At 36.6% G+C, this 24788-nt stretch overlaps 1 protein-coding gene across 1 annotated transcript in view; it reads left to right on the plus strand.

Annotated features, from left to right (window-relative positions):
• The window catches only part of PLCB4 (phospholipase C beta 4), a 1792792-nt gene that overhangs the window by 1373300 nt on the left and 394704 nt on the right, over positions 1-24788 (plus strand). Inside the window, exon 33 of the mRNA XM_044056592.1 lies at positions 4225-4290. Within this exon, the coding sequence (XP_043912527.1) occupies positions 4225-4290 (66 nt within the window). The remainder of the gene's footprint in view (positions 1-4224; positions 4291-24788) is intronic.

Here is a 24788-nt window from a genome sequence, read left to right on the forward strand (position 1 = left end):
TGCTCATACCAGCCTGAGACACACATTCTGAAGCTCCATGATATCTTTCCTCATATAGTATAGGCAGGTACATTTCAGGTAATTTACTCCCACATGGATTGAGTCATATTGGTACTTGTGGTCCAGTGACCTGAGTGCGTACCTAATGTGGTGGATCCTAGCCCCTGATAAGCAACTGGCCATCCCTTTCTCCTTATTCATCCTGGTGAGAAGGGCATCAGTATGTCTCATGATAAAGTCTCCAATGACTACAATGTTGGACTGTGTGGTGGCTTGCCGTATGGGCTTAGAGGTAGAGGCTCCATGACATGTAACTCCATGGGTTGATGTGGGTGTTGTTTTGAAAGAGTGCATTTGAGGCTGCTGATGGTGTTTGTTATGTGTACTTCATCTAGGAGGTCCGTGTGGTTTAGGAATGTTACATTTAAGTGCCTCAGCATATGTGGATCTATATGTCTGCTTTGAATTGTGAATGATGGGTGTAGCGTGTGTACTACTGACAACCTTATTAACATTAGGAGGACTTTTATGTGAGAGCTTTGCCTCCAGTGACATTGTGTAAATACATCTTTCACATACCATATCAATTTGTTTGAGAATTAACTGGTTGTCAGTAAACATGAGGCAATTTCTACATTGCCTCAGGATGCCCATATCCACCAAGCTGGTAACGGAGACAGTGGGAAAGTTCATATCCATGGCAATAGACTCTTTTTTATTGATTAGACAGTTGGAGTGAGGCTATCAATCAATGTGAAGAGTATCTGGTTTGCAACTATGGAGACAGTGCTTGTCACTGCAGGCTAGTTGTCCTGTGTGCAACTAGGTACTGGAGAAATTTCAGTTGTGCTTTTACAGGAAAAATGTCACTCAAGGTGTTTGAGGCTGTACAGAGCATTGTCAAACACTTGAAGGGAAACTAATTCATAGACTTGAACATATAAGGATGAAGTATTTAGGCATATATTCTGAAGTTAGAAACAAATCAAACAGTACTTACTGAAAACAAAGAATTAGCTTGTTAAAAATGATGAAAAGAGGGGAATCGCATGAATGGCTACTGTCTGGCTACTACTAGTGCTAGTTTCACCACAGTATCACTCTGCTGGGATACAATGCTCCTTTGCTTCTTCTCTCACCAGAAGCAAATCTTTAGCAACATTCCCACGATGAGAAGCAGGCCGCAGCCTGTTTGGTGATCCACAGTCTTGTCCCAGATAATGCAATGGTGTGTAGGCTTGTTGTAGCTTTTTCTTGGTAGATGCCTTGAATAGCAACCAGACCAATCAGGAACGTTAAGCTCAGACACTTGATGTCCAACCAGAAACGGTCAGGAATCAATGCACTCTGCTTCTTCTCTCACCAAGAACAGAATATAAGCACAGATTGCAAGATGTCATCTATAAAGCAATTATTAGGCTTTCTGGTGATCAGCAGGGTCCAGGAAATAATGTAACTGCACTCCTTCTCTCACCAGGAGAAAACAGAAGTACTAACCCCAAGATGTCTACCGAGAGGCAGACTGTGGGCTCTCCAATAACTGGTGGTCTTGCAATAGATGTTTAAAAGTGAGATGAAAAAATGGGTCACTATCCTAAACACTGGAGTGTGCGCTAAGCAGTTAGATATGAAAGTGGGTAACTTAAGTCTTGGCTGTCTAAGTGGAGAGCCACTAATTTTAAAAGGGCAAGATAGACTAAAAGGGGGTCGGCACTTTTGTATTCTGGTTCTGTGGAATACAGTGGGATGGCCAATAAATTTAAATAGTTTCAGGGGAGTGATTTCACAATATGATGATTGTGTGCTTACTCACACCAGCCAGTGAAAGGAGAGAGGGAAGGAGGTATGTGGTCAAATTAACATAATGGGCAATCAACTAGAAGGACAGTTGTGTTCAAGAACACAACATCAGTATGCAATTAAAAGCAGAATACAAGTAAAACACAGTGTAAAAGAAACAAATCACAGTACAGTCACAAGTAGTGTCAGTAGAGTTTGACAAAGCACAGCATGGAAAGTAATGCAGTGATTCAAACTTCAGACAGTAAGCTGAGATAAAGCATTACCATTTCAGCTTATAGCTTATAGAAAAAGAAGTGGCAACTCATTTACACTTAAGCTTGGTTGGCGACTGTGTCATGCTAAATACTCACTAATCAAAGTTTTGTCTCCCGTTTCACTTTGTTGGAAGCAGAAAAATGGATTAGAAGTTACTTAGCACCTTATTTGACTTCATAATTATAGGAATGACTATTTCCCTTAGTACATCTTATTAAAAGTAATATTAGTTTTGGTAGGGCAATGAAATGCAACACTCTAGTCCCAGAAATCTGAGACTAGTAACCCAAGTTCGTCTTTTGTTGTAAATAACTATAGAAAGTCCAAGCATTCTTACAGCAGTTAGGCTGCACAATAACAATGACTTCAAAAGACTTGTTTAACATTTAGTTCTTCATCTCTTCTAAGCATATTGTTTTAACTGCATGATTTATTTATTTATTTATTTGCATTTGTTTACCAGGAAAGTCCACTGGGCCAAAAAGTACCCATTTTCAGTGGAGGCCCGGGGAGAAAAGCTCCACAAAAATACAATACATACATTTGATTAACAAACTAAATGGCTACAACACAAGTTTAAAACAGCATACAAACTAATAACAACGTTTTGAACATAATGCATAGTTTTTAACCAAGTAAGAAGGGAAAGTGGCTGTACATAAATCTGTCAGGAGACTTTATATGTTTTTCAAGGTGCAGAAATTAGATTGCTACCAATAAAGATGGAGTTTTTTGAAGGTAATAGAGGAAGAAGGTAAGAAAGATGGAGTAGTAGCAAGGAAGAAATTGTCAGGTTATAGCTTGTGAGGAGCTAGCACATGAGCATAGCCATTGGGAGGAAAGATGTTGTCTCAAGGATTTTTTGAAGAAATAAGTATTAGTAGTGGACCTAAGTGAGTTCCAAAGTCTGGCGGTGGAAAAGGAGTGGAGCAACTGACCAGCGGGGAAGTTAGGTTTTACTATTAGCAAGAGTGTTTGATTTTCAGAACGGAGAGTTCTAGTAGAGTGGTAAAGTGTAAATACAGAAGAAAGTGCAGGGCAGCTGGATGGATTGAATATTATTTTATGGGAAGTTGTTAGGTGAATATATGTGAGATGATGAGGAAGTTTTAGCAAGTTTAGTAGTCAAAGAGAGGTGCAGTGGTGGGATAGGTGTTTTCCATTTGTGACAAACTTAGCAATTTTGTTATAGCATGAGCCTGACTTGGATTTAAGGGTGGCCTGTATGTATATGAAGTGAGGAGCATGAGCATCACCATCACCATAAAGTCTACAAGATTAAATTAAAAATCTCACTATGGCAGCATATATTAGCAATATGTAGTCTTTGAGAATCACTTATAGGTGTTGCACATTACACACCCATATTTCACGACACCAGTATTTCAGTATTCACAGTGTGTTCCCTAATATAATCAACTTATCCCATGCACGTCATTTGTTCACTGTAATTTGTTCCATTTTGTCAATTAAATTCTTCAATATCTTTGTTTCATCTATTTGTTGTTGTTACAAAAACACACTTGAGGAAGTGCACATTTTTTTTTATTTGTGTCATTTAAGAGAAAAGGGCCCATGTGAAAAACTTTTACCATGTAGCTAAACTGTGGAATATCTTCAACAATTGTCTTGTCTGGGGTAAAACATAACAATCATACTTTATTATTTATATTTGTCCTATAATGCAACATAAACTCACATTGTTTACTTAATAATAAATCAAATATACAAGCTAAGATCAGGTAAGTGGTCATTTTAAAACTGCTTTCAGTGATAAAAACAAAGTAAAATGGCGATGTAAATAGCCTTTATTCAAGTATGTAAATACTTTCTGTTGTTCTGCTGCATTGCCTGCCACATTACTTTCATGCAGAGAATAAATTCCGTGGCAAAACTGAAAACAAATAATTCATCTAGTTCATCTATCTACATACCAATATTAATGACTGAATAAAATAATAGGGAAATAAAATACAATAAAGAGACAATGCTGAACCTGGAATTGCAACTTAGTTTTTATTAAAATGTTCACATCATCTCATATTTATACTGATAAATGTTGTAGTAGTTCATGTTTGTATAAAGGATGTCTGTCTTTGCTAAAGTTATTTTTTATGACAGAAAATGCTCAATATCATATTACACATTTATTTCTTTGTTTTCTAGGCCTACTTGAAGTTATTAAAGAAACAGCAGAAGGAGCTAAATGCCATAAAGAAAAAACATATAAAGGTAAGGGTTACCACCTTGCATGTTCCATCACTGTGTATTATTAGTTTATATATTTTCCCATTCAGTTATATAAGCCATCATAGTTACCTTATCTGATGAAAAATGTAGCATCACAGTTGTGTCCTTTATTTGACAACTGCAGACATTACCTATAATTAAACTTGAACGTATAAAAAAATAAAGACAATGAAGCCAGCAGTCAGCAGCATGTCAAGCTGAAAACTGGGTACAGATTTGTGCTACACATACTGGGCTGTACTGTAATATGGAATCAGGGGTGCCGGAAGCTATTGAAGGCTGGGGGGTCAGAGGGCAAGAGGGGCACTTAGTGATTTAAAAAGGGCAAATTTTTAAAGTTATTTACTACCATGACAGGAGCCTCAGTGTGGTCCAAGCTAAGTTTCATTAGGGATAATTGCTCATAATTTCTTACAAAATTAGAAATAAAGCCAATGTGTGTTGATATGAGGTTTTATGTATTAAAGAAGCAATTGCAACACTGTTAAATCAAGCATGCCATTCTGAACTATGTTACCCTTTTCTGTACAACTTATCAGTGGAGAGTAATTAGCTGACAAAAGTACTTGATGCAGTATTTGACCCAGCACAAGCACAAAAATAAAGTATTTTCCCCAACGACTTCTTCAGTGGTGTATTTATATGCATAGTAAGCACCAAATGATATCAAAATTAATCATTTCCCCCAAGGATCTCTTGTGTACTTTGTCCATCCATGTAGGCACAAGCACAGAAATTAAACATTTTTCCTAGTGACCCCATCACTTTGTCTCTGTTAGCACAAGCAATGAAATGACACATTTTCTCCAATGACCCCTTCAGACAGGTTTGTCCATGTAGGCACAAGCACCAAAAATGGAACATTTCCCCTAACAATCTTTTCAGTAGTCTGTCCATCATGTATGCACAAGCACTACCAAATGACATCAACATGAATCATTTCCCCCAGGGTTGCCTTCCTTAATTACTTTTCCACCATGTATGCACAAGCACAGAAATGAAGCATTTTCTCCAATGACTTTGCTGTGGTAGCATTGTCACCTCACAGTAGGACGATGTCCTGTTCGATTCTCAGCTAGAGCGTCTTCTGTGTGGGGGACATGCATGAATGAGCATACCTTCGTTGAAGGTTGTGTGTCAGAGCTGGCAACTCGTCACATAAAAATCTTCTGCCAATCATTAGTGGACCGGAGTTCCGCTGTGGCGACCCCTAACCGGGAAAAGCCAAAAGATACAACAACAACAACTTTTATAAGTAAAATCAAAATGAATACTTTCCCCCAAGGATCCCTTACTTACTTTGATATGTATAGTACGCACAAGCATGAATTAGAAAGAAACAACAAAATTCAGAATTATTCAGTTCACTCACTCAGCCACTCTCGATTGTTTGGAGGGAAGGAGGTCTAGATTATTTATAAGGTAGCAACAACAGCTTTAACTAGAATTTGGAAATTTTTACACCTGTGACCTGCCACTCAACCCTGACCAGGCTGAACTAATAAGTTAGTCAGGCTGAGGCAGGGGGAGGCAGACCAATGCACTTGCTTAGTGCAGTATGCCCAGTCCCCTGAATTTGAAGTTGAACCCCTCCAAGTGGAAGTTAGTTTAGGGGAGCCACTAACCAGCAGCAGAGGCAGACTGAGACAGAGCATAACACTGCAAGCTATCAGCTCTTAATTTGATTCTAATAAAGAAAAGAAATTTAAATTAAAATAAAAAAATGTAGAAATGTGGGCACTGGGTAAACTTTGAAGGAAGGCGAAGACCTGCTGCTGAGCCTGCTTCACAGCTAGCATGTTGATTGGTAACCTAAATAAAAACCCTGCATGTTTGTTGTGACTTGAGACTAAGAGTCTGTGTATGTAATACAGTGTGATGTTCACTCATACCTTTCAACTGTACAGATTTTCGCAGAATGTGCAGATTTTTGCTTCATATTTTTGGTGCGTTCCTCTTAAAATCTGTACCTTTCTAGTAAATAGTACCAAACAGTGGAAAAATTGCTTCTTACTCCCAAAGTATCCTGTGGCAAACGAACAGCAGCAAAATCACAAAAACCAACCTAACAGGACACACCACGAGAACACGGATTATTTCCAACTTCGTCTTTTATTCAGCAAAATGACAGAAATGAGCGCTTTCGCATGCCTCTAGCACGCTTCTTCAGATATAAATTACACTGTTAAACCCCAACTGTTATATACTCCCATCAAAATTGAATAATTACATAATTGAGTATTCAATTGATCAATTAATTCATTAAACTTCAAAAGGATTCAAAAGAATTCATCACTGTTTGTGAAACCTCAGTGAATAAATGCATAGATATTAGAATTGAAATAAATCCTTACTTGCTTCAAAGCGCTAAAAATTGAATCATATCTCTAAAAGCCGTTCCTCATATGTAATATAAAAATCCAATAAAAATGTCTAATAAATATATGTATATAAAGCTAAAAATCTATCTATACTAGTCATTTAATAACTTTTGTAAACATATTTGGTCACAAACTTATAGGAAGATCTTCCACATCTTAAAACATCTCTATTTATAATTTTAAAAAAGAGATTATATCAAGTTCATTTATACTTTAAAACTCATATCATAAAAACATCGCATCAATCATATCGTGTATAACGTATGTCATGTTCAAGAAGCGTCATACCGAATAACTATCTTACAAAAATATATATTCTCCTTGCAAACATTCTGTCTGAATGCATAAACCTGTATATTGGTTCAATGTTCGAAACATTTATACATATTCAACTTGTCTGAATCCCAATAGACATTACGACCAAAGACATTTATTAATATGAGTGTATATGAGATATACAAAGACTCCATCATAAAAACCATCATAAAAATCCCGTTCTCAATAAACATTAATATATGAGCTTCCACGGGGAAGGTATCAAGTAAACAGCTAACCCTACCTTAAGCAGTTGTTAAAAACGTCTTTGTGTAGAAGCTTATAATTCATAAAGTCATCTACAATATTTATCCATAATTATATTCAGCTTGTCTGAATCCCAATGAACATTACAACCAAAAACAACTTATTAGTATGAGTGTATATGAAATATATGGAGACTCATTATAAAAAACCATCATGAAAATCCCGTCCTAAATAAACATTAATATGTAAACTCCCACAGGGAAAGAATCAAGTAAACAACTAACCCTACCTTGAGCAGTTTGACGAAAGCGTCTGAGTGTAAATGCTTGTAATTCATAAAATCGTCTATAAAACAATATAGGGGTAAAATGTCATTTATCCTGTTTGAGGTAGAGCTTTAATTTAGGTAACTAAACCAAAAGAATAAACATCCAATGATATTCATTTAAGTGGCTAAAACTTAAAACTTAAAATTCCTGTTTATTCATACATTCAAAGTACATCGCCACCTGGTGTTCATGAAAGTAATGACTGCATTTGATCGAATACGACGTAATTTCGTCATATCTGTATGTTATTCTGAAAAATAAATATATATAGACCTAATATATATAGCAGAAGACTGACACTATCATATCTTGTATACCTAAACTTATTTCAGTATACCTCTAAAATGATCATCTTAAAGAGTCACCATTTCTCATTCAAAATGGAGCTGTGTGTAAATCATCTTCGTGTAAGTAGATATTGTTATGTTATAACAGTTCAATAACTAGACAAATACGAAGAAAAGTAATAAATAAATAAAACAGATGATTCATATCATATTTCATATCACAGCTTGATTTCAGGTTAAAATTAACCACTGAATTAAAATTAAAATTAAAATTAAAATTATAATTATAGTGCCCTCTAGTGTTCAAATATATTTCTCTACTTAATTCAAACAGTATTAGCCATATCTAGTCAATCCATCTGAATACAAATTAATTTAATATATAGCTATATGGCTTATAACTGGTGGCAGCGAAAAACAGATTTTAGTGATGTCTTATATTTGATAAATTCAATGGGCCTCAGCCACAGGAGATGTTCACCTATATACAAAGAGCAAAATCATCTTGTCATTATTATTTCTCTATTGACTTGTTATATATATGTATATATAACATTACTTCTGTCTTGCTATCTACTTATTTGTTCTTTTCTCTATTCACCATTACATAATATCCCTATGAACAAAACATCATAAGTCCTTTTCCTTAAGGGATATAAATATCTCAGGTTATAATTGTAAGATTTCCAAGATATAATTGTGATTTTACTTTTATTTCAACTTCATTTTATAAATGGTTTGATGCTAACATAGCTGTTAATTCCAGGTTCTCTATGTGCTCCCACCCTCAAAATCCATTCCATCTCTAATTTGGCTAAGTTATTAATATTATCTCCCATTCTGGAACTAATAGGTACTACTTGTAGAACCCTAAATTTAAAACAGTGTGTTGGGTTGGAATTAATGTGTTTAGCTAAAGCATTCAGTTCTAGATTTTTCCGTATGTCGTATATATGGTTATAAATGCGTTCTCTAAATCTCCTTTTCGTGAGGCCAATATAAAATGCTGGACATGAGTCGCAATTCGCCATATATATTAAATTCTGGGTATTACAATCAGCCCTTTTCTTAGGATAAAACATAAAATGTCCATTGGGATGTTGATATTCCTGTATCAGATTTATATATGAGCACATGCTACAATGTTCACATGGGAATGTCCCTGGAATTTGTGTAGAACTTAAATTGTCAGATCTATTATATTTTAACTGACCTGAAAAAATGGTTTTCAAATTATCACATGTTCGATATACAAATCCAGGGCTCTCTCCTACTATCATCCTAGTATCATCTGCTGTTGTTAGGATGTTCCAGTGTCTTGCTATAATATTTTTAATCTCATTAATATCATTTGTATATTTCAGGATAACCTTGACTTTGTTGTTACCATAATTGTGGGTCATAACTGGTCTTTCTGCTAAAGTATTATCTATAGCTTTATTCCTATTAAATCTATTATTTGACTCAACTTCTCTTGATTCTTGAGGTATAATTCTATGTCTTGTTGCTTGTACTATTCGAGTGTTGTATCCTCTAGCTATAAACATCTCTTCCATTTTGTCAGCTTCAGTATTCAATATAGCTGGATTTTTACATATTCTCCTAAGCCTCCAGAATTGTCCATTCAATATACCTTGAAATATAAATCTAGGGTGCATGCTTCTATATTCTAACATATTGTTCTTCCAACAGGTTTTTCGATAAATCTTATATGATAATCTATCATCTTTGTCATAGTATATGGTCAAATCTAAGAAATTAATCTCATTGTGTGAGTGCTCAAAGGTGAACCTCAAGAATGTAGTTGTGGATTCTATATATTCAATAAATTTGTGTAGTTCTTCTATAGTTCCGTCCCATGCCAAAAGAATGTCATCCACAAATCTCCTGTATAGACGTATTTTCTTTATCCAATGACTCTCAAAAATATATTTCTGTTCCCAGTTGTACATGACTAGATTCGCAAATGAATTTGCACATGGGGTGCCCATAGCGACACCCCATGTTTGAAGGTAGTATTTTTCATGGAACATAAATACGTTGCATGTTAAAACTAATTCTAGCAACTGCCCTATAAGGATCTGTCTATCTCTAGAGAATATCTAAATAGCTGAGGACTGAAGTCATTAAATAATGACAAACATTTGAGTTTAAGACTCCACATCCTTCAGAAAATTCATGCTAATGCAAAAATAAACTATTATTCTATTAACTTTCTAAGTTGGTAAGAGCAATACTTTAAATCTGTCCCTATTTGTCCCCCCATCATTTTAGTCTTTGTCCAGGTGTTTTGCTCTAAGAGGTTGAGAGGTATGTGTTCAGTTCAATCACCCCCCCCCCCACCCTTTCATCACTTTGCACCCTTCCCTTGTCTTATTAGTCTTGTGCTCCAATACACTTGAGACTTCTTGGAACCTTTTTTTTGGAAGCTGGACTCGTGACAGCAATGCATGTTTACCCAGTCGGGCTATCCAGGTCAACAAAACTGTGTTATATGACATACAATTTATTACTTGTTTACTATTCATGCAAATTCAACAGTTATCATAGCTCACACATGTTGTACCATGCTACTAAAAGGCAGGGACTGTTTATCAGGTTCAGGAAAGGATGTTTTCATGTTTAGCTAAGCTTTGCTAAAAGGAGGGAGGGGCTTGCTGTCAGCTCACTGCAGCTGAACGGAGAATCTCGGAGATCACACATTCGCACATTGCACTATAGTGGGGGGATCAGGAAATAGGAAATTTGCCCTTTGTTTCTTAATCTATCTTTCCTCACAGTTAATCTTCACCATTCAGAATTTTTAGCCTTAAAGCCTGTATACATCAAACATTAATTGTAGGTATGTATGCATTTATTAAGAGAGCAGCAGGGCAGACACTACAGTAGTATAATCTGCCACTGGAAAACTAAACGCAAAAATTTTGCTACACTTCCTTTAGGATTGCCTTACACATGCTTGAGGTGATTTTTTTGTACGGATGTGTGTTTTATCCAGGCAGGCCACCGTGAGATTAATAAAAAATTGGGAGCAGCTAATGGTCTTCTTTGCAGTTTGATATTTTAGTTCTGCAGCAGGGCATATTTTCTAAGACTAATATTATCTGACATGACAAGTAAAATAAATACACAGCACAGTGTAGAGGTCACAGGTCAGTGTTATTGACGTGTTCTTTCTTGCTTCTGCAACAAGGCAAAGAATTACAGACACTACAACAAGCTCAGCTGAAATTTAGCAATATTATATGAGTTTTCTGTAGACTTTTTTTATCTCTGTTTCACAAAGTTTTGGGAATGCGGTTAGTTTTATTAAGTCAGAACATTCTCTTTAACAGTACAAAGTGTATTACACTGCTGCACAACAAGTTAGGTTTTTGTTAACTAAAGACTGAAATGGATGGTGGAATAATAAACACGGTAGCAGCTTGTTCTGAAACCAACCGATATTTGCTTACTGTCGACTTCTACTTTGAGCAGTGGACATTTTAAACAAAGGTCTGCTGAATCCGTAGTTCTGCTGGTGCTGGTTTGACAATGTGCATATAATATTTGGTGAGGTGATGAGCTAAAATAGATAGCCCGAGGTGTTTTTCCCCTTGTACACATAACCATCTAGTAAACTAATTTCAAGCAAGACTAGGTTAGCAATACGAGTCTTTACAGGTATTGTCTTTAGACTGCTGAAATTATGAAGCATCATCAAACAGTGTTTGTAGTGCGACCTCAGTCGGAGGAGAGTTAGTATATGTACTAATGTTTTGTGATTGTGACCAGGTGCAGGGCTGCGGGTCCGTTTGTATATGTAAGTTGCTGCTGCCTGGATCTGCAAAAGTGGAGGGGTGCCCCTCCCACCTCGCTTTATGGTTTCGGCACCCATGTATGGAATTAAGTAAAAGTATGGCATAAAGGAGTGTGCATCCAACATGTTTGTAAGGAGCAAGTCAGAAGGGTAAGTGCCTTACAAATGTTGGGTGTCTGAAAACACCTGTATCTTGCAAACCATAAATTCTTATAAAATAGGCATCTGTTTTTTTTTGAGTTACCATTCAGTAGTGTATGTACTGCCATGGTGGTAGTGTTGTTACCTCACAGCAAGAGGTTCTCCCGTTCAATTCTCGGCTGGGCTTGGGAGTGCCTTTTGTGTGGAGTCTGCATGTCCTCCCCGTGGTTGGAAAGTGTTCCAAAGACATGCGTGCATAAATGGGCGTGCCTTCATTGAAGGTTGGGTGTCGAGCTGGCACCTCAGGGTTTCATAAAAATCTACTGCCAATCATTAGCGGACTGGAGTTCCGCCGTGGTGACCCCTTATCGGGAAAAGCTGAAAGACAAACAAATATTCAGTAGTGTATGTATGATAATTCTACGTTTTGTAGTGTTCCAGAAAATAAAATTAGGCACCATCTGTCATCTATTAGACAGAAGTATAAATGTAATGCTTTGTACCAGCATGTTTCTAGCTTTCTAGATCACACCATTGTTTTTATGGTTCTGCATGTTGCACAGATGAAAAAAGGGGGGGGGGGGACATTGTCAGTGATACAGATGGATCATACAGTTGGTTGCTGACAAACCACCTGGGTTAAATAGTTCTGTACCTTTAAAACCAGCCTTAAAGAAAAGGCGGGCCAAGTATAGAAAGTAATTGGTTGCTTTTAGAAATGTTATAATATTTAAAGACTGTCATGGTTATGTGAAGTTTGTCTGATGAAGGGTTTTTTTAACCTGGAAGCACTTACATTTTATAATAAAAGATTACGGCCAGTTTGGACTCTGTTTCATTTGTTTTTGGATTTGTTCTTACAAGAGGTTCGAGAGGAGTCCTTAAGGGAAGCTAAGAGGCTTGTGTTTTGCTACATTCTGGTTTGTTGCATCTTCTTTCCACATGGCCGAACTACAGAATGATGAGTTTGAGCTGGATTACCAGCCACACAAACATTCACTGGGCTCAGTAAGTGAGAAATTCAAAAGTAATGTTTCTTCCTGTTTAAATCCTTTACTTGGGATGGACTTGATGAAGAACTACACACAGGAAAATAGCCTATCTGCAGGTGAGCCGTTAAATGAGACTTTCTTTGAGCTTTTGACTTGTTTAGATAATACCACAAGAAAATTGAAATGCCTGCAATGGCAAAAGTTTCATATGGAACATGCTTGGAATATAAAATAGTGCCTAGGGGGATGACAGTATTATGTATGCCAGCACAAGGAGATGCATGTCCTGATTTACTAGCTCGCTGGCAGCAGATAAACATAGATGCTAGCTTTTATTATATGCATTTGCTTATAGAATATTTTTCACCTGTTGAAGAGGAACTTCGTAGTGAGGTAAAAGATCTACAGAGTAACCTACAAATGCACTATAACACAGACCAACATCTGTGTAAAATTACCCAAGTATTGAATAATATAGCCTTGTTTGAAAATAAATTGCAGCAAATGAAGATGAAAAAGCTGCAAAGGGACTATCAGGAATTTATAACAGGCTGTATTTTTACATGGCCTCGTGAGCAGGCTAGAACGGAATCTAATCCAGCAGTAGCAAGTAACTTACATATCAACAATGTGCCTACTGAGCCCAGTGATGTTTTTTAATGTTCAACAAAATGTGAACAATGCTTTTGTGGCTACAACCACAAAAATAGGAGGTTCCATGGTTGCCATGGATCCTAATAGCAACATCCTACTATGGCTCAGGCTGATGACATCACACAGAGAACCAAACAGCCCAGTATCAGCATGGCAGCAAGACCGAAAACCTCGCTTCCTTCTTCATCTTCTTCTTTTTTAGTGGCAAGGAGCAGATCTATGACTTTTCCAACTTTCCCAGTACCATTAAGAAAGAAAACAGGTGGGGTCGCTCTGTACAAAGGGATGTGAAATGGCGGAGAGTCATGAACTGATTTTAATGACTGTAACGTATGACTGATTTTAATGCCTGTAATGTATTTAACATATCCAGTGTTCAGCTGACTAAAGAACAAATGAATGTTTTAGGTAAAGGATTATCATTTGTACCCAGTAGGGCATCAGTATTAAGTGAAGTTATACTGAATTTGCACATGTTTGGGCGGAATGTTATTCTGAATAACATGTTTAGGGGAAACAGCCATTATACTAATGTTATGAAACATCTGAGTGCTTTTGTACCAGTTATGCACCCCACGATTCATACTTTTTTTAAAAACTTGTGAGAATGAAATAAGACTTTATCTTGATAATGCAACATGCAGATTTAATAACTTAACTTATTTGGAAAGGCAAGCACTGCTAGATGTAATGAATGATGATAGACTGGTTATCAAACCAGCTGATAAGGGTGGAGCCATTGCAGTTATGGATACTACAGCATACATACAATGTTTGGATGCCCTAATTAGTAATATCAGTACTTTTAGAAATGTTTCACCTTTATCATAGGGTCATCAATTAGTACTAAGCTAACTGCCCTTGCAGGCCATTTTAAGCCTAGCCAATTATTTCTTGTGAGACTCAAACCCTGCAACTTGTGTTTGTAAGGCAAACAACTTAACCATTAGGCCACCCTCCCAGACCTTTGATGTTAAGCAATATACAAGTAATGCTGGTAAGAAGCTAAGGGCTTTAAGAATAAATGGAGTGTTAGATGATGACTTGTATGTATTTTTAAGCATTGAACATCCAGTAATTCCTATTTTTAAAGCACTACCAAGAATGCATAAAAATACCCTACCCCCACCGATGAGACCAATAGTTTCAGGGAGGGGATGGGTTACTGAACATTTATCTATGTGGGTAGAGGCAAAATTGAAAAATCTGCTTACTTATTTTCCTAGGATTTTGAAAGACACTGCACAATTATCAAAATTGTATGATGCTTGCAAAACTTTAGATTTGAAGAATGTGTCGATGGTAACCATGGATGTTAACAGTCTGTTCACGGGCATCACAAATGAATTTGGGTTAAAGGCAGTGAAAGAAGTACTGCATACAGTTAATATACATGATGTGAACATCAATATTTTAATCCTGGAAGCACTAGCATTGGTGTTAGAAAATAACATATTTCTTTGCAATGGACCACATTATAGGCAGGTACAGGGTGTTGCCATGGGCACACCCTGTGCCAACTCATATGCTAATTTTGTGTTAGCCTTCTGGGAAGATAAAAATATTGTTAATCTATGGAAGACTTCCAACATTTTTTTATGCCAGATTTGTTGATGATATTTTTTTGTTGTGGACACAAGGCAGTGATGAACTGTTAAACTTTGCTGATTACCTGGAGAAAACTACAGATTTTCTTAGGTTTTCAGTAGAGCATAGCAATGAGACCATTGCCTTTTTAGATGTCACATTAAATAAAAATGCAACTGGTAAGATAAACACCACCTTGCATAGGAAACCATGCTGGAGAAATCATTATTTGAATGCATGTAGTATGCATCCTAGGCATACTTTTCATAATATTATGCAAGAGCAAGGATACACAGTTTCTCGGCTGTGCACAGACAACAATAAGTTTTACAAAGAAATAGATGTGTTAAATGAGCATCTTAAGGAAAAGGGGTATTCAAAGAAAAATTTAGATAAAACTAAGAATAGTATCTAACAGGGAAGCCAGGGCTAGACCATGGTTTTCTGATAATAAAGAACAGCAGGGAGATAAGCTGAAGCCATCTAATAATTATGACAACAAACCCAAGGTAATGCTGAGTTATAGTAACAATGTGTATAGGATATGTGATATCATTAAGCAAACCTGAAAGATACTAAGAAGTGACGATCACCTGAAAGATATTTTAGATGAGAAACCTAGATTTACCTTCAAGCGAAATAGTAATATCAAAGACGTGTTATGCATAGAACCTGGTTTGAAAAATAAGACTGCTAACAGTGTTTCCTCTGCACACATGAGAACAGGGACTTTTCCCTGTAGGCATTGTAAAGCATGTTCAAATGTGAATGGTTTAAATTATTTTATACATCCTGTTACAAACAAAAAATACACATTTGAGTTTTATGCAGATTGCCATACAGAGAATGTGGTTTACTTGGAATGCTACAAGTCATGTCCGAGTTTTTATGTTGGAAAAACTAATTGTAAGTTAAAAACAAGAATACTGCACCATTTGTCATCTATTAGACAGAAGGATAAACATAATGCATGTTTCTAACTTTCTAGATCATACTTTTGTTCTTATGGTTCTGCATGTTGCACAGATGAAATAAAAAGGGGGAGGGGGGCGTTGTCAATGATAGAGTATGCAGAGTTAAGATGGATCATACAGATGGCTGCTGACAACCCACCTGGGTTAAATAGTTTTGTATGTTTAAAACCAGCCTTAAAGAAAAGGCGGGTCAAGTATAGAAAGTAATTGGTTGCTTTTAGAAATGTTTTAATATTTAAAGACTGGCATGGTTATGTGAAGTTTGTCTGATGAAGGGTTTTTTAACCTGAAAGCACTTGCGTTTTATAATAAAAGATTACGGCCAGTTTGGACTCTGTTTCATTTGTTTTTACATTTGTGAACATAGTATGATTCTAATGGAGAAAGCAAACTAGACATGCTAGTAATTTTTTCAGATGTTATTTTTATGCCCACGTTTGTTATTTTTATGCCCACATTTGTTATTTTTATGTCCATGTTACAGATATTTTATTTATATGGAAAGGTTCTGTTAAGGCATTGATGGGCTTATAAATTATTTAAATAGCGGGATGGCACCAGGATACAGCTTTTAGTTACTGAAGTTGTGCACAACTAGGTCAGTAGAAGTGTTCAATTGTGTTGTTTTGGAAAACTAAGCTTTGTCAATTATGATTTACATCAGAAGAGTAGCGACCCAAATGACATGAAACCAAATGTCATAAAGGGGCAAGCTATCCTATTTTCATGGCTGACCACTGAAGGTCAATAAATTCTGTTAAAGAATTCGGTCATTTGGATAATATGCTCTTGGAGGGGGGAGTTATAAAGGACAGTTTATTTCAGATATTCTGAAACAAGTGTTACAGGTGTGATAAAAAGTAAATCCTCTTATGTTAAAAGCTAGTCAGAGCTAGGTTCCCATTACAATTAATGACATAAGTAAGTAAAAGGAATGGTAGCAATCATATTGATTTCCTAAGTGTTTTTAATATTATATTTTCACTGGATTCCCATACAGTCGAAAATATTACTATGAAAAATCTGAGATTCCTGGTTGCCCCCACTATTGTTTTTAGTTCTGTGGAAAAGACCAGTTAATTTTAGTCGGTGCTGAAGTTAAGTAAAAAACATAGGCACTGTCCAATAAACCAAGAAATAATACAATATGTGCACATATTGTAAATTTACTAAAAGCGGTCCTAGTTTGTTTGTTTTTTTTGGGCACGTATTGAACACAATTTTATACTGGGTGAACATTGCAATTCCAGTTAAAGTGGCCTGATTCACTTGAATAAATATTCCATTTGCATGACCTTCTTAAGGAATGAAGTCACAAGGATCCTGTCATGATGGGTGTATAAACATCTCTACACAATCTGGTCTAAGATCATTGCAAATGACTTCAACAAGAACTTACACAAAAATAACTGGTGTACTGAAAATGGGCTGAAATAAAATGCAAAAAGTGTAATATTGTTATATTAAGACAACCCCTGCCTTCAGTATCCAGCATAGACAATACTCCACTTCAAATAAAAATGTTAAGAATCAAGGAACATGGGTTAATTATTAGCTGTCTTTCAACTGGCACGAGAGAACAGTAATCCGAAAATCCTTCTACTTTGCTCAGCTAATTGCCAAGGGAATATCATCCAGATCTAAAGAAGTTATTAATGTTCATCATTTGATCACTGCTGCAGTCAATGTAGCTATATGGAGTTGTATTCTGCTAGCTAGACAGCTTCCAAGCTTTCAGGGCACCTTCCATGCATCCAATCACATGCCCTTCAGAACTTTTCTGCCACTGAAGGAAACTTTTTTGCAGGCTTTCAAAGACTGACAGTTGGCTAACACTGTTACATTGCTGGGTATGTAAGTTTCCTTCCATGGGGGGAAAAAAACTTCCACTTTACTTTTTATGGCAGAAATCTTACCTTTTCTGTAAAACTGTCTTAATGCATGGGCACACTGGACAGTTGCCTGGGGGCCGAATGAGCATAGAGGCCCCATGCTAATCTATGCATGTTGTGACTTGCTGTCAATAAATAATTAAATACTACACTATACTAAATTATAAATATTTGAATAATTAGGAAATTATGAAAATTATAAATATTAGAAAGTGTTTGTACAGTAGACCATTGATCATCCAAAATGTCAGTTATCCAAACGCAACATTACTAAAACATCAATTATCTAAACACAGTGTATGTGTGTCAAATGCCCCAAATAGTGATAACTGGTGGTCAGTGTTACTTTGCTCTGGATCATACCTTGAACCCTAGGTACAACACCCTGAATTCTCTACCCCTGCCACCACTTCTGTTTCAAGGAGTTGAGAGCATAGCTCTCAACTATCCAGAGTTTCACAGAATGTCAAGAATTTTTGGCTCATACTTTTGGTCTGTTCCTCTTAAATTTTGTGGTTTCCTGGCAAATCAGTGAGGACTGAATTCACTAAATACAGTAATGGCAGCCATTTAAGTTTCAGTCTTCTTATCTTTCAGGAAATGCATTGTAACACAAAATATTTTATTCAAGCAACTTTCTAAGATAGTACAAGCAATATTTAAAATCTGTCCCTGGTTTTGGGCCTTTGTCTCCACCCCCCATACATTTTGACTTTTTCCAGATTTCTTGTGCAACAAAGTTGAGAGATATGATTGAGTGTCATTTTCATTTTACAAGAAAGTGTCAAGTGCATTTTACAAGGAGTGAGAGTTTCAGGGGAAGAGATGCCAAGTCTGTTTACAATGTTGGAACTGCTGTTTAGCAAATGATATCACTATTGTGTTAAAGATTTTAAAAGCATTGTTAGTAGCACAACAGGTAGTATATTTGCTTTTGATGCAGAAGGCTGTGGGTTCTACTCCCACAGCATGTAGATGGATTGCCAATACTGTTTTTTATCCAGTTCAATTACATTTTTGATTATCTGAACAGTCTGATTATCTGAACTACCCTATGTCCCAGTTAGTTTGGATAATCGACTCTCTACCGTACATGACCCAAGAACTGAAATGCAACTCAAATGCAACTTTTGTGGTTTGGTCCTATTTGTAGGAAGTCTACATAGTGGACTGTAGATCAGAATGTGTGATGTACCTTTAGGAAGCATTCCAGTCAGTGGGCATGTGCATATAAGTGCTGAGCACATGCAAGCATGAGTGCCATTTTGAGTGAGCAGCCAGAGTGAAAGCATCTATGTGTGCAGCAGTCAGTTAGTTTGTTAGTTCGTTTAAGTTTAATGTTCCAGTCATCCATCCAGATGTGTTTGTGTGTAATAAACTATTTAAATGAACACCCAAGCCTCATTGTCTTATGTGAATACACAAGACGAGCAACATAGTGTCAGAATTGGATTTGAAGTCAAAACCACAAGGCGCACAGTCAGTAATAGAGGAATATACAGGAGTGGATCATCCAAAGCTCAAACAACTTGCAAACAGGTCAGAAACGAATTCCAGGTAATAAAATTCACTTAAATTATTTTTTTACGCAAAGAATATAAAACGAAGCACTCAAAATGTTCAGAACAAATTTCTAATTAAACAAAATGTTTGAAACTATGATATATTGATAAATGTACTTTAAATACTTACAAAAATGCTCAAAACAACTTATGAATTGCATAAAATATATTATAAAGGGAAACAGACCATATGTTTTAGCAATATACTACTTCTTTGTATTAACTAAAGCTATTCGAAATATCCGAAGTGATCAAAGTGTTGGCAAGTGTGTGTAGTATTACAGTACCGTTATTTTGCAAAGTACAATCATGTCAAAAAGATTATTGTGCATTTGAAATATTTTACAAGCACCCAGTGTGTGTTTGAACATAATTACAAGAGGCAGGTTTATACTACTGTTTGATGACAAGGCAGAAGGATTTTCGCAGACCCAGTCCACTTGTGTTTGATAACAATATTGCAGAAAATTGAAGTGTGTTTGAGCAAGAATATGATATTTTCATACAGGCTGCTTTTTCTAACAAAGACACGTACAAAGGCATTTATTCTACTTAATTTAGCTTGATCAGAAGCCACTGAAAGAGAGCGTCCATTTATGTATGCACCTGCTGTGTTTGCAGTGTAGGGGGAAGAAAGCTATATTGTGGTATAGGCTGAAACACGGGAAGATCCAGAGTGCTTAAAATGTAAATTTAGAGAAATATGTAACCCCAAGACAAATATTACAATGGAAAGGCACTTATTTTACACAATAGATCAAAAGTCTGGTGAAACTTTTGCAGCATATAAAACTAACTTGAGAAATAAGGCTAAAACGTGCAGATTTGGTGATCTGAGAGATGAGTTGATAAAAGACAGGCTTGTGTGTGGTGTTAATAATGATGCAGTGAGAAAGATTTTGCTTTGAGACAGTAATTTAACATTAAACAAGGCCACTGAGATTTTTCAAACATATGAGCTCAGAGAAAAGTACACGAATATGCTTACAAATGAGAAAGGCATGCATGCAGCATCTTCCAGTGCTAATGTTGATACTATGCAGCACGAAGTTAAAAGATACAGACTAAATGTTATGGCTACCACAGCCGGAGCTTCAGTAAAATCAGTAAAGCAATGGGGTGATTCAGCAAAACCTGTAGGAAACCTTATATTCACCTGTCGTAATTGTGGTGGAAACAATGAGCCCAAACAAGAGAAGTACTTAGCTTTTGGTCAGCAGTGCCACACATGTAAAAAATGGAATCATTTCAAAAGGTTTTGTAAATCTAAAGAGGCATTTTCTTTTATTAAAAGAGAGCATTAAAAGAGACAAGTTGATCATTTAGAAAGCTGCGACCCTACTTTTTATGTTGATGGTGTGTCTGTGCTTGGTGAAAAAGTCAATCCAGTAGATTTGTGAGCAAAGAACAAAATATTTTGTACTGTTTGGATTAATGGAAGACTCGTAGAGCTCAAAGCAGATACTGGTTCAAAGTGCAATGTTATGTCAGCAGAAACTTTTGCTAGAATAAATCCTGGAGAACAACTTGATTTGGCAAAGTATGCAAAGTTTGTTGCTTATGGTGGTGAAGAGATTCAAACAGAAGGCTCAGTAGTGATTTCATGTTATTCTTCTGGGAACAGCTCTGAGTTGCAGTTTTACATAGTCAAGAGACACGTGCAGTCATTAGTAGGCCTCAAATACAGTTTGAAAATGGGACGTTTTCATTTAATAAAGAAGTCCACAGTGTAAGCTTGAATGATAACAGCTCAAATTTTGCCCAAATTATTTTTTTCTGAGTATGCTGATATTTTTTAAGACAAATCTAGGCAAACCCTCAGTCGTGTACTCCATGAAGTTAGACCATGTGATAAGCCCAGTCAGACCAGCATGGAAAGTTCCAGTAACTGTGCAGAACAAAGTCAAAGCTGAGCTAGACAGACTGGTGCAGCTAAGAGTAATTTGTCCAGCAGAAGAACCAACTGAATGGGTATCCTCCACATTAGTAGCTCATAAGAAAAGCTCAGATGATATTAGAATATGTATTGATCCAATAGATTTGAACAAAGCATTAAAACAATCCCATCATCCAATGTGTACAGTCAAAGAGGTTGCTGCCTCCATGCCAAATGCCATTTTTTTTTTGTCTTGGATGGAAAAAGTTCATTTTGGCAAATTTTGTTTGATCGAAAATCTTCATTGCTAACCACATTCAGTACACCATTTGGAAGGTACAAATTTCTGAGAATGCAATTTGGGATAAATTCTGCCAGTGAAGTCTTTCAATGTGTGATGAAACACATTTTTTCTAGCTGTCCCTGTGCTATAATAGTAGATAATATTCTTGTAGGAGGCAATGATAAAGTCGAACATGATAGAAGCCTCAGTAAAGTTCTGGAATGAGCTTATGAAGTGAATCTTAAACTGAATCCTCAGAAATGTAAATTCAGGCTACAAGGAGTTACTTATGTGGGTTGTTTACCACTTCAGGCTTATCACCAAATCCTTCCAAGAAAACAGGTATTCTTGAGATGCCAGCTCCAGACAATGTCCAAGCCTTACAACATTTTGTTGGTATGGTCAACTATTTAGGCAAGTTCATTCCAGATTTGAGTCAACTTTCAGCACCACTAAGAGAGCTGACACACAAAGATGTAACCTGGTCCTGGTTAGAACAATACCAAAGAGTATTTGATGTCCTGAAACAGAAAATTGCCACTCCACCTACTTTAAGATATTTTGATGTTCACAAATGAGATCCACACTACCAATCACTACGAATTTGTTGGTTTCATGTGCTACAAACAACAAAGCAGTAAAAGCTCAACTTCTAAAAAAGCATTTGTCCCAAAAGTCCTACTATGATAAAAACCAGCAAACCTCTGAATCTGCTAAAAGAAGGAGAGATAGTGAGGATGAAGACAGCAAAAGGATTTGATCAGATTGGACTTGGGAAACATTTTGTGTGAAGAACTGAGATCGTACATCATTAAATCGCAAGGGATGGAATTTAGGCCTGCAATGGATACTCTAAGTCTCAGAGTGATTTGTCCAATGTTCCTGTTTCAGAGAATATTTCATTGTCTGTTCCTGTTCCTGAAAGTATTCCTAAAAATACTAAAGTAGAACATTCCCCAGTGACTGCCCCTGTTGCTAAACCCAGTTCTAATTATTTCATTACAAGGTCAGGTTGTATCGCAAGACTTAATCCTAGTTACACGGCTGGACATGATTGTTCTTGTATATGTGTGTCTGTATAATTTGTATGCCTAGTTAACTGTCATTTTTTCATTGGAAGACAGATTAGTCAAAGAAGGAGGATGTAGTTCAGAGTGTGTGATGTACCTTTAAGAAGCATTCCAGTCAGCAGGCACATGCATGTATGTACTGAGCATGTGCAAGCAAGAGTGCCATTTTGAGTGAGAAGCCAGAGTGAAAGCATGTATGTGTGTAGCAGTCAGTCAGTTCAAGTTTAATGTTCCAGTCATCCATCCAGATGTGTTTGTGTGTAATAAACTATTTAAACAAACACCCAGCCCTCATCATCTTATTTGAATACACAGTGTCATGGACCCCTACTGTACATACAGTGTTTTGAAGGTGTTTATTTTTCCCATTGACCTAAATTTTCTACAGCTGAAACTGTACGAAACCATGTTTTAATTTTTTTTATTTTGTTTTCAAATATCATTGAATAACCCTTTGAGCAGAAATGAAACGTATTGTTTTGAGTGGAGCACAGAAAAGGAAGAGAGATGCAGAGAAGGAGAAAATGTACAAACTTCTAAAATGAACATCCTAGTTGATCCCAGGTGCAACATCATCGGCCACTGATGCTGCTTCTTCAACTATAGCATCCACATCTACATCCACTCCTGCATCCAGTCATCCAGTTCCAGCAGACATACCAATGGTATAATTACCTGTTCCTACTGCTGGGAATATTCCACAAGAAGAAATAGCTAAATCTGTAACAGATTCGGGGCTATGGAACATCAACAATACTAGCACAGTAAATTACTGGATTCGTAGTGGGCCGTCATCATGTCAGAATCATGATAGCAACTTTTCAAACTCACAAAGAGTGTATAAAGGAGCTGGAGGAGAGAATACTCAGACAGGGTATTTATCAAAGTATGTGTTCAAACATCAACTGCGGAATGTTGAGTGTTTAAAGCATGAATGGCTACTCTGTTCACCTTCCCAAGGTTGTTTGTACTGTTTTGTATGTCAGTTGTCCAAGACAGAGTCTCCCTTTGCTACATCAGGATTCAGTGACTGGAAACATAGCAATGTTATTGTAGAACATAAAAATGGAGAAGAACATCGTTAAGTGCATGACAGCATATTTGATCCGACATAAAGAAACTGGAAATTTAGATTCTTTGTTACTTGAACATCGTCGCTCAGAGCAGGAGTACTGGCAAAAAGTGTTAACGTGTGGTTTCTGTAATTCACTTTTTTTCCTCTAGAGGTTTGCCATTTCATGGAGAAAATCAAATTATTGGGTCAGCAAAAAATAGAGACTATTTAGGTATTCTAGAGTTGTTGAGTGAATTTAACCCTTTTTTGGAAGAACATCTCAAAATATGGGGAAATCGTAGAAGAGGGAACCCATCATATTTATCAGTGAACATTTGTGAGGAATTTATTAAATTAATGGGACATTGTGATTTTTGTGGTATTCTTGAAGAAATTAGAGAGTCAAAGTATTACTCTAAGTGTGGATTCCTCTGCAGACATCTCACACACTGATTAAATAACATCTACTCTCCTCTACATTTCAGGATGTGAGCCTGTGGAATCTTTCATTAGGTTCATCCCCATCTTTTTCATGGAGCAAAGAATCTACCAGACACTGTTATGGATTTCCTTAATGAAAACAAAATTATACTATCAAACTGCCATGGTCAGTTGTATGATAATGCCTCAAATATGTTTGGATATTGTACTGGATTGCAAGCACGGATTCATCAACTGAATGAGTTCACCTTCTGTGTCCCCCATGCTGGACACAGCCTACACTTGGTGGGATTAAAAGTAGAAGGGTGTGGTCTACAGACTGTAAAATTCTGTGACATTGTTCACCGTTTGCATTCCTTTTTCTCTGCTTCTAGACATTGATAGAATGTTCTGGCATCATCTTTAGGAAAAGATCTGGGCAAGTGTTGGCACGAGATGGTCATCACATTTTCATGCTGTTCATGCTCTGTATAGGGATTTCAGGAAAATGAAACGTACTGGATTCTGTATTAGCCGACACTGAACAAGAAGTGAACACAAGGTTAGAGGCAGAAGGATTGAGCGAGAAAATGGAGAACTTAGAAATGATCTTCCTGACAATTCTTTGAAATGACATTCTTGAAAGAGTGAACAAAA

The sequence above is a fragment of the Protopterus annectens genome, chromosome 1.part2 (assembly GCF_019279795.1).
Source record: "Protopterus annectens isolate FY-2018-M chromosome 1.part2, PAN1.0, whole genome shotgun sequence".
Classification (NCBI taxonomy): Eukaryota; Metazoa; Chordata; order Ceratodontiformes; family Protopteridae; genus Protopterus; species Protopterus annectens.